The 12,002-nt window shown below is 45.7% G+C and overlaps 1 protein-coding gene across 3 annotated transcripts in view; it reads left to right on the top strand.

Moving 5' to 3' along the window:
• The window catches only part of nrg2b (neuregulin 2b), an 80,827-nt gene that overhangs the window by 19,901 nt on the left and 48,924 nt on the right, over positions 1 to 12,002 (top strand). For all 3 annotated transcript variants that reach the window (XM_086222909.1, XM_086222907.1, XM_086222908.1), the window contains exon 3: positions 5,434 to 5,602. In XM_086222909.1, coding sequence (XP_086079035.1) covers positions 5,434 to 5,602 — 169 coding nt within the window. The remainder of the gene's footprint in view (positions 1 to 5,433; positions 5,603 to 12,002) is intronic.

Here is a 12,002-nt window from a genome sequence, read left to right as displayed (position 1 = left end):
ATTTTCCACATATCCACACTCCACTTTTGTATTGTTTCACTTAAGTGGAGTACTTTGTTTAAATAAATATTTACTTTATTGCCATTCGCCACTTGTCTGTTCCCAGTTTTGTCATAGCCTAACATGTTGGTTATGACAACTCACACTCAAGTACACACTAAATCTCATGTTCACACACACACTCACATCCCCACCTACATCCACACTGATGGTCACACTGACGGTCACACTCACGTCTAGACTCACACACTTGCACTCATGTCCACACTCACACTCACACTCACATCCCCACCTATGCTCACACTAACAGTCACTTCCACAACAGCGCTCGTGTCCACACCAGCATCCACACTCTTACTCATATCCCTACTCACACTCACAGTGATATCCACACTCACATCCACAACCACACTAACTTCTACACTCACACTAACACTCGCAGTCACACCCAGACTTGTCCATGCTTGTGTCCAAGCTGATGCTCACACCCATGTCCCTGCACTTCTCTAATCAACAATCGTGGTGGCACCAGTTTGTAGGGTTTGGGATTCATCAAAGATCACCCACTGTTCCAGTTCTTCTGTGGTCCTGTGTCACCTGTCATATTTGATGTTTGTTGATGTCTAGCATTAGCATTTCTGGATCTAGCATGCACTGTGTCATGGCTGCTGTCCCATGGACTTTAGCTGCTTTTGAGCTAGCTCATGTGCTCTGGCAATGTTAATGGCATTCTCTCGGGTGAGATTAGCTCCCCGGCCAAGTAGCTTCTCTCGTACACAGGGCGAGTTTGTTGCAAAAACAATGCAGTCTCTGCACTAGCGGAACAAGTCAGAGCCGTGAGGGGGGCGGGGGAAATGACTGGGCCTTTTAAACCCAAATAATAAACCCTCACTGAGGAACGCCCATCGTTTGATACTGTGACAAAAAAGTTGTACAGGTCCTCTACAGTGTCATAGAACTGCTTCGCTCCAGGGACATTTTTAACAGAGTCATTTATTGAGGTTATGAGCAGTGCAATTAACATAACGGGCAAGGGGCTCCCTCTCTGTTATTCTTACCTGTATGCCTGTATACGCACCAGCATAACCACATAACCATCATAGCCCTGTCCGCGGCATTTTGACAGATCTATTCCATTTTTCTCTATAGAGCCCAGGATTTGGTTTTCAAGCTCTGTCGCTGATGAGCCCACGGTCGCCTCAAAACCCCAAAACACTTCAATGATCTGTATATCTGTTGCAATACCCATGTCATTCTTAACAACAGTTACCTAACGGTTCACTGGCTCAGCTGGTCTATCTTTGACACATCTTGCATTGTGTCCATGATAATGGAATAAAATGGGGCTTCGTTAATTTTATTAATTATGTCAGCTTTCACACATTGAGACAGGATGTAAATAATCTCATCTTGAATCTGGTGACTCAGGTATTTCTCTGACCCTTCTGGTCGGTTGATTAGCTCTTTCAAAACAGGGAGGGTCATAGTTAGCTAATGACTCAATTATTGACAAAAAGTTGCCAGCATTTCCCTGACATAGAACTTCCCTGTGCCCCCCGAATGCCAGGTTGCATGAAGCCAGAGTAAGAGTGACATTTACAATGCGCTCCAGGACCTGTCTCCAAAACAAGGCTGCATTACGCACACTCCTCTCCATTTCAGCGTCTATTGTGCTGTTGAGTTTCCACTGCTCATAGACTTTGCATGCACCAAGATGTATTTGAGTGGATTCATGCTTCTCAACTTTGGCAGGAAGGTGTTTCCAGTCTCTTATTCCAGTTACTCGTGCATTGTTGTAAAATGGCGCATTTCGGTGTGCAAAAAGCCAGCAAGGCTGACAGTAACAGCAGTCTTTTGGGGGCACATCCAGCTGAAGGGAAGTTTCATCCCAACTTTAGTGGTAGAGGTGTAATAACTTTCTGAAAAACACAGATTGTCGTTATCAGTGGGAAATGGACCTTTGGGTCTGCATGGGCCCATCTTAAGGATATATCTTTTAATAATGGCGCCCTAGATGTTTCATGTCAGTCGGAAAACATTCCAGAGGAGGGTTTTCATCATCCGCAGTCTGCATGTCACCTGTAGCGGGAGGAGACCTGCTGCTGCTTTCATTTCCAGTGTCCAGTGCAGGTCAGGAGGGGGCTGCAGGTCAGGCTCCAGGTCTGGCTCTACCCTGGAGCAGCTAGCAACTGCTGAGTCCCTGATATCACCGCTATACCGCTGAGAGATAAAGAAGGGGATATAAGCTAGGCGCTGGGCTACTACAATATACAACCACCAGCAGTTTGCAACTAACTCACGCATCGTGTAGAGTGATTGTTAGAGTTGCTACCTGTAATCAATCTGGCTTCCTGGCTGTGCTGGCTGTGCTGGCAGTTTTGGCGGAACTGAATCGCTGCCAACAAAAAAGTCAGATTCATCTCCAGGACGATGAACAAAATATGTGTCCAGTTTTAGTAACTTGGCTTTTCCTTGCCCTCTTTTGCCTTTTCTTTTCGCTTTGCCGCTCCACTTTTATGCCTTTAAGTGCCACTCATGTTTACTTAGTCTGTAAAAATGCTCCTAGTTTGCAATCTGTTGACAAGTGACTGATGATGACGGTCGGTGACGAGTTTTACCCAAAATGCACTTGGAGACAATATGGACGATCCACTTATAAATTTGCGTGTCATAAAGTTGCAGGTGAGAGTGAAAATAAAGCCATGCAGCACAACATTTTATTCAATATTTTACACCTACGACATCACTAAAGTCAGTCAGTCTTGTAAAGTTTTTAGCAACCATGACTCAATCCTGACTGGACGTACGAGAGAGAAAAATACAGGCACGCAGCCTCGCAGCCGGGGTTCAGACCTGGGTCTTCTGGAAGCTTGAATGCGCCCTGATGCCGAGCAAACGCGGGTCCAAGCGTTGACACGCGTTTTTCAGTGTGAAAAGGGTACAGCATTCGGGTAGCTGCAGTCCTTCACGAGTAGTTGTAGCTCAGTGACGAATTGTTCAAAAATCTCATTCTCTACCTGCATCTTTTCATGAAAACGACACCTAGCATAGGTTGGGTTGGCTTTGGCTGGCTGTACAGTCAGTGTACTCATCGTAGTATGTCTTCAGCTTTCTGGCTTCCTCCACTTAGTGACTAAGTGTTGAAGACATCCCGCCCTTTGTCCCCGATCCACGGCAGAAGGTAGGAGAACTTCTCCTCTCCGTTTGTCCCACGCAGGGGCCCTTGCACGTCAGCAATGTCGTTTGCCGAAACCGTCGCCAAGCCTCTGGTAAGTTGGAAGATTTCTAGTCTGTTCTCGGAGCAGTACACCATAAGAATCCATTCTTCTTTTCGCGGTAGGTGCTTCAATTATTCTGACACCATGTCATGTTTGGTGTTATGCCCTCTGGCTCTAACATAAACATAAACTTCAACGTATAATCACCGAATGCCGACTGCTCTCAGTTCAACATCTTTATTCATTCATGGGTAAGCAACAACTGACAGAAATGCGTGCTGGACGGAGTCACGTTCCTAACTACAGCAAGTCATGAGGGACATCTCGTACCACAAAGTCAAACTTCATATTCCAAATATTGCATCACCTGCTTTTGTTACCTGTCCTGATGTGATCGTGAGTGGACAGCTCTGCTGAGCGTGTTCACACTTTCACACATGTCTCCATGTGTCTCCTGCAATCACATCACCCCCACTCCCTCTGCAGATAAACCCCTATGTTACTTTAGTTTGCTACATTTTTATTTTCTATATATTAAATGTATTAACACCATCACTAATGTTGGGTATACTTTACCCAATATAATATTCCTGCTAAAATATAGTTTTCATCAAAATATATTGCAACACTTTATGCCACATTGAAGTACTCTTCTCTAATTTCCCGAGATGTAATGTCATAAAATGAAAAAAAAGGTACCGTGGGGGAGCCCAGAAGATGTCATGATGAGAATCGTGTGGGTGAAAACCCCGGCGTTAGCAATCTAGGGTTAAAAACAGCTACACGTGTGGATTTCTGTGTGCAGAGATGAAACTGCTTTTCTTGTTGCTGTGGATCGAGTCGATCGCCACATCCACTCTGACATTTTTACACTCAAGGAAGTACCAACATTCTTGTTTGGGATGATGTCTGGTGTTTGTCTGTGGGGAGAGAGAGATCAGCTGATGGGTGACAGACATTAGCTCTTCAATGACAGCGTGAACAGCACAGCCAACAACACTTTCCTAATGTTTATCAGTCAAAGATTAACAGCAGAGGAGACCAACATTCCTCCGACTCTTCAGCCTTTCTCATGCTCCTCAGCTCCCTCTCTTGAGGTACTTAAACTCCTGCTCTTGGGACAAGGACTCATACTACTTGGACAGACTTCTACAGCCCAGGACGCTGCCTCAGCAACAGGAGATTCTAAAATACTGAGGATCATGGAGGCACTCACAGCACATCTGGCTCGCGGAGTCAAATGGCTAGAAAATATCCATGACTGCATTGGCAGATGGTTTCAGAAAATATAGGCTGACAGTGACATGGCGTTGTTGAATATAACCCAGCAGTAAGGTACAGCTCATTGTGTGCCCTCGTCAGTCGGCAGTGATGAGACTAAATCTCCTGGATTTGAGGAAGTCATTTAGAAACCCTGCACAACTGCAAGTTGCCTGGATGTCACTCCATTGAGGCTCTTTTTTATTTTAACTCCATCAAGGATTTTTTTTCCTCCAAAACTGACTTTCCTATTGAAGATCAATTTTAAAAGCAAGCCACAGATGTAATTAGGGCCTGAGCCAGAAGGTACTTCTGGTTTCATTTTCTTGTTGCTTTTTTAAACAGCCAGTCAGTGGTTTGAAGCACACGTCATTCACAGGACTAAAAAGAGCACATATTAGGGGCTGTATTCAGCTTTGTAGTAATTTGGTGCTTCAGTGAGTATTTAAAGCAGTACTCAGAATATACTTCCGTTTGTTTGCTTGTGGTTGTGAGAAACTTGTCAGCCGATGGGATGGTGGGGCTTATTGATGGTTTTAAATAGTTTCAGACAAGAATGGAAGTCAGAGAGGGAAGCTAAATATGGCTGAAGCATCAGAAGTGTCACCCTTTGGCTTTGGTAGCTGGTCAGCTGTGTGATAATCAGACAGCCAATCAGCAGGAAGGGAGACATGACTGTCATCAGTCGTCATCATGGACGAGGCAGAACCCAGTAGGTCCTGTGTGTTCTGTGTGAGGTTAGACGAGGAAGACCATGATGTCATGACAGTATAATGGCTGAAAGAATCACACACACACACACACACACACACACACACACACACACACACACACACACACACACAGTTGAAAAGACTTGTCAGTGTTTTTTATTTCTCTCTTTCTCACTCTCTGTCTCTCTCTGTCTGTCTCTGTGTCCCACTCTCTGTCTGTCTGTCTGTCTCTCTCCATCCAGCCTCTGCTCCCAAGCTGCGGATGACACCGTCTCTGATACAGTCTCTGATGGAAGGGGACAAACTGTATTTGAAGTGCGAGGCGTCGGGGAATCCCAGCCCTTCCTTCCACTGGCACAAAGATGGACATGAACTTCTGAAAGGCAGAGACCTCAAAATAAAGACCAACAAGTGAGTCTGTCAAGCTTGATATTGAAGCTCAACTGAGAACTTCAGCAGCATAGGACTGGCAACCAATGTGTATACCAATCAATCAATCAATCTTTTTACATAGCACCAAATTATTAAGTTATTATCAGTCATGACAGAGGCCAGAGCCAGATGGGGGACAACTCTCTTGATGATAATGATGATGGTAGATTTTGGAAGACATTAAAGCATAAAAACGGATGCCACAAATGTCCTCTTACAAGTCTCAGTGGACCATTTTGACATAGTAAGTGGCCACTGACAGCACAGCAGGTGCTTGCATACCACAGAGACCGTCATGTGACATCATCATTAAATATGGCCTGCAGCCTCTACCCACTTCTCATTTCCATGACAACCTTAAGGGAATCAAGTGGATATTGAACGCTGGATCCAGCCTCATTAATGAAGCTGCCGGTTCTGTTGCTGACATCAGCCAAGATACTCCTGCATCATACAACATACAACATCATACATCATCATACATCATCATACAACATACTACAACATACAACATCATCATACAATATCATACAACATCATACATCATTATACAACCTCATACATCTTACAATTTGGTGAAGGGAAGGTTTCATTGTTACTGAATGGTGTTGTTAGCCATCAGCTGCCTTTAGCTTCAAGCTAAATATATCGAACTGGCTCTTTCTGCGTTTTGACATCACAAAAAAGTGAAGCAGGAGGGCGGTGGTGGTGGGGTAGTCTTTGTAAGATCAAGATATCTATTAGTGAGTATTTACACTTTTACTGTGTTACTTCAAGCCTGCAATGATGGCGATGGTGCTGCAGGATGCCTGCCTTCATTCACAAGAAGGTTTCATTGTTACTGTTTATATTCAGGATTGATAAAAAAAAAATTTGGGGTCATCAAAGTTTATCCTTGATGTTTCCTTGTGTGTGTGTGTGTGTGTGTGAGGGGGACTTAAATGTGACTGACAAAAAAAAACAAAAACTAAAAACAAAACAAAAAATTAAGTCATAATAATTAAATATCATTTATTTGTCAGGCTATATGCCTGGCTGGCACCCCAGAACAACCAAGTCCCCGAAAACCGTCACATAAAAAATGGCACCTGAACAGGGACGACTAAAATCTGAATAAAAAACAGAGACTCAAACAAAATAAGAAACATAAAGTTGGACCCTTCAACGAAACCCAAAACATAAAGACAAGCCGGAAAAAATAGCCGCTGCAAACACCCACATGGACGGAGCAGGCGCAGACCAAAACTTTGGACAGGCCACTTCTCTCACGCTGCTAGAAATGGACTCTTGTGGACCTGAGGCACTCACACAACTTCTGATACCGCTTCCACTGGGACCTCACACCACCCTGCCAGCTGCAGCTGAAAGGGCAGGCAGAAAGGAGGAAGTGGAGGAGCTTAAATGTTATGTGGAAATGCATATAAACAAAATGGCCTCTAGGTGGGAGGAAAAAATAAAAACACTGGAGGACAAGATGGAGAAACACTTCCAATATCTCAACCAACAACTCTCATCAACAATAAACTGGCGCCTGAAACATTACCACACAGAATTATTATCTGATCTGAAATCTGTCATGGAACCAATGGTTTCAGTCGTCCAGCACGTGGAAGAGGAAGTGAGTCACTGCGCTGCGAGCATCTGCTCTCTCACCGATGAAGTGAATCATCGCAGCTTAACACCTTTTATGCGTCCTACAGCATTGGTGGATGTTTCAGTGCAGACCCTCCCGCCACTCTGCCACCCTGTACAAACACAGAGACACAGACTCCAGTCAACTCCTTTACTCGGGTGCCCAGAGCAGGACCTTGTTTCTCCTCTTCCACCAGAAAGTCAACAGGACCTAAGAGCTGTTGTTGGAGGGAGGAGCCCCATCAAAATGCAGTTTCCTACCTTTGGGAGAATGGAGGATTCTCAGGACCCCCTCTCATTCTTGGAGCGTTGCAAAGATTATCTTGCGTTACATCCCCTCCATGATACTGAACTAATTGCAACACTTCGGAATGTGCTGCATGGGACAGCTTGGGATTGGTGGGATGTTGCCCGCCTTGATACCCATACCTGGCAACAATTTGAGAGGCGATTCACTTCAGCATTCCTGTCAGAGGATTACCAGGATGAACTTGCTGAAAGAGTCAGAACCAGGGTACAAGGAGAGAATGAAAGCATCAGGGACTTTGCTTACATGTATCGATCCTTGTGCAAGCGTTGGAATCCTCAAGCCACAGAACTAGAGGTGGTAAAGCTCACCCTGAAAAACATCAACCCCCAGCTAGCTAGCCAGCTAAGAGGCAGTAACATCACCACAGTGGAGGCACTGGTTCGCCTTGGACAGCAGCTGGAGAAGGATAAAGAGAATCGACGCCTCTATGAGCAAAGGAGGAAAGCCACACAAAAATCAGGCAAGACAGACTCTATGCCCCAACCTCTCCAATCTGAGCGTGCACTGGGTCCACCCCCTGTTCAATGTTGGCGGTGCAAAAATTCCCATCCTCCATCAGCATGTCCCCAGTACCAACCTGGAAGAAACAGATACCAAAAACAACCAACTGAACCTGCCTGTCACACCTGCAGAGAGGGAGACCCTACCCCCACAATTAATTCACTTACAAACCCAAGAAAAGAGCCTACACCCCTAAGCTTATTTGATGATCGCTAACCCCAGCAGCTTGTGATTCCGGTTGGAATAGGCTCATGGAACGGAAATGCCATCCTAGACACTGGTTCATCCTACACCCTCATCACTGACACTGTCTGGAAGCAATTCAATGGCAGAGGAGCTAAGCTGAAACCCTGGCATCAGGGCCCTCTCTACTATGCTGATGGTACGGCGAGGCATCCCCTGGGTTGGTGTGAGTTGGAAATCCACATCCATCAACGTAGCCCAACAATACCTGTGGTTGTCCTTCCCTCCCAGTGTCTGGCTTTTCCTGTTGTTCTTGGGCTGGACTTTACATTTATCACCAGGTTACAGTTTGATGTGTCTGACAACTCCTACTGGTTCAAATCTTGGGCCAAGAAGAGATATCATTTTAGGAGAGAAACTGTGAATGAACCCTTACCATCCCCGGCATCTTCAAACCTTGCTTTCTACTCCACTATGCCGCCCGCCATAGTATTCCAATATCCCTCCATGCAAGACCCCAGAGAAACAGACCTTGTGGAGACAGTTGTTCAGGAGTCTCACCTGGATGAAGCAGGGAAATAATGGTTGCGGGCTCAACTGCACATGAACAACTCAGTCTGCACCACCAAGGTGGGGAAAACAAAGATAGTGTCCCACCACATTCTACTGTCCCATATAATGCCAATAAGACAGAAACCCTACAGATGTTCTCCTGCAAAAATGCAGGAGATGAAACAACACATCGAGGAAATGTTAGAGGCCGGCATCATCACCCCCTTAACATCACCATATGCAGCTCCAGTTGTGCTTGTCCCTAAGAAAGACACCCACAAGTCTTGCTTTTGTGTTGATTACTGGAAAGTGAATGCAGGAACTCAGACCGATGCTTACCCTATCCCAAATATCCAAGAAATCTTGGAATCCCTAGCTGGCTCTGCTGTCTTCACCACGATCGATCTCAATAGTTGCTACTGGCAGGTGCCTATGGAGGAAGGGAGCAAGGAGAAGACAGCCTTCATCTGCCCCTTTGGGTTGTTTCAGTTTGAGGTCATGCCATTTGGCCTGAAAAACTTCCAAAGGCTGATGGAGCTAGTTTTGGGGGGCCTTCGGGGGGACATCTGCATGGTCTATCTGGATGATATTATCATTTACTCACCCTCTCTTGAAAAGCATCACCACGATGTACAGGCCGTTTTTGACAAGCTGAGGATGGCAGGCCTCACTGTGAACCTGAAAAAGTGCCAGTTTTTCAGGAAATCCCTCCAGTTCCTGGGCCATGTGGTATCGGTGGAGAGAGTCCAGGTGGATCAGGGGAAGACTGAGGCCGTCTAGGCATTCCCCACCCCCAAAAACATCAAGGAGGTGCAGTGGTTCCTGGGAATGGCGGGCTGGTACCATCGTTTTGTACCCAATTTCTCTGAGATCGCTGAGCCACTGACTGCCTTGAAGAGGAAGAACAGTAAATTCATCTGGACCCAGGCTTGCCAGCTAGCCTTCGACACTTTGAAACAGCATCTTGCTTCTCCACCTATACTCAGACATCCTGACTTTAACTTGCCTTTCATAGTATACACTGATGCTAGAGATGTTGGTCTGGGAGCTGTGCTGGCTCAAACCTCGGGGCTGGGTACTGAGAACGTCATTGCATTTGCAAGCCGTACCCTCAATCCAGCTGAGAGGAATTTCTTCACCACTGAACAAGAGTGTTTGGCTTTGGTCTGGGCACTGGAGAAATGGCGGTATTATTTGGAAGGAAGGCTGTTCACAGTTGTTACTGACCATGCATCCCTGATCTGGGTGTTTCGAACACAGAAACCCAGTTCAAGACTGATCAGGTGGGCCCTCAGGCTCCATGAGTTTACCTTTATTGTGGAAGAGAGCTCCACGACCTCCCTGTGTGCCACGGTCCAGCCTGCCATAAGGGAAATGTCAGAACATCTTCCAATGTCAGATGAAACCATATGGAGGGCACAGCAGGCTGACCCCGAGGTTAGAAAGCTGTATGATTCCTTAGTTGACAAAGTGGAAGAACACACCAACTCGATCACATACTTCACCATCCTGGAGGACAAGGTTTACCGCATGGTCAGGCTCCAACACAAGACCTTGTACAAAGCATACGTTCCGTTCACCCTGCGTTCAGACCTGCTCAGATTCTTCCACGACCATCCCCTCGCCGGACACCTGGGATGGTACAAGACCTATAAACGGTTGCAGGCCCTGGCATACTGGCCCGGGATGAGTTTGAAGGTGAGAAAATATGTGCAGTGCTGTCAGACCTGTCAGGTGCACAAGCCTGAGAACCGCCGGCCGCCTGGGAAGCTCCAGCCGACGGTGGTAAGCCGGCCGTGGGAGCTTTTGGGAGTGGACACCATGGGGCCATTTCCTCAGAGCTCCACTGGAAATGTTTACCTGTTGGTTTTTGTGGCTTACTATTCCCAATGGGTAGAGCTATTCCCTCTGAGGAAAGCTACTGCAGAGACTGTGTCCCAAGTACTGACTAATGAGATACTTACCCAGTGCGGTGTGCCAGATTCCATGCTCTCTGACTAAGGGCCCCAGTTCATTTCGTCAGTGTTTTAAGCCACCTGGAAGAAGCGGAACCTGAAACAACAGAAAACAACACCATATCACCCCCAAACTAACCTTACAGAGCGAGTGAACAGAAACTTGAAGGCTATGATGTCCTCCTATGTCAACAGCAGCCACATAACTTGGGACAAGTACCTACCTGAGTTCCGGTTTGCCCTGAATACATCTGTGCATGAGTCCACAGGAGTGACCCCAGCTGAGCTCAATGTTAGCCGTCCACTCAAAGGCCCCATGGACAGTGAGCTAAGTCCTGAACTCTGCACTCCTGATAGCCCCGCATACCAGAAGGTGGCTGAACTGACAGACCTGAGGGAATTTGTGGCCAAAAACATCCAGAAAGCAAAGGAACGTCAAAAAGTGAACTATGACTGCTACAGGAGAGAACAAATATTTGAGGAAAAGGACAGGGTGTGGCTGAAGACTCACCCCTACTCCAAGCTGGACAAGTCGTTCACCGCCACGCTTGCTCTGCTATGGAAAGGCCCATACAGGGTCCTGCGGAGAGTGAATCCCCTCAACTATGAGGTGGTTTTGGAGGATCCTGAGTTGTTGTTGTTTGACTATTACTGTTGTTCTGGGCTGGGTACTTACAATTTGGTGAAGGGAAGGTTTCATTGTTACTGTTTATATTCAGGATTGATAATTTTTTTGGGGGGGTCATCAAAGTTTATCCTTGATGCTTCCTTGTGTGCGTGTGTGAGGGGGACTAAAATGTGACTGACAAAAAAACCCCTAAACAACCAAAAACGAAAAAAAAAAAAATTAAGACATAATAATTAAATATCATTTATTTGTCAGGCTATATGCCTGGCTGGCACCCCAGAACAACCCAGTCCCCGAAAACCGTCACAATACAACATCATCATACAACATAGAACATCATCATACAATATCATACAAAATCATCATACATCATCATGCAACATACAACATCATCATACATCATCATACAACATACATCATCATACAGCATACAACATAATCACACATCATTCATCATCATACAACATCATACATCATACAACATCATACGTCATCATGCAACATCATCATACAACATCATACAACATACAATATCATCCTACAATATCATACAATATCATACATCATCATACAATAACACATCATCATACATCATCATACAACATACAACATCGTCAT

This window comes from Aulostomus chinensis, chromosome 13 (assembly GCF_037954235.1).
Source record: "Aulostomus chinensis isolate RoL2024-O1b breed Wild chromosome 13, RoL_Achi_v1.0, whole genome shotgun sequence".
In the NCBI taxonomy this organism is placed as follows: Eukaryota; Metazoa; Chordata; class Actinopteri; order Syngnathiformes; family Aulostomidae; genus Aulostomus; species Aulostomus chinensis.
The sequence above is the reverse complement of the archived record's forward strand: the minus strand, read 5'-3'. Positions and strand labels throughout refer to the sequence as shown.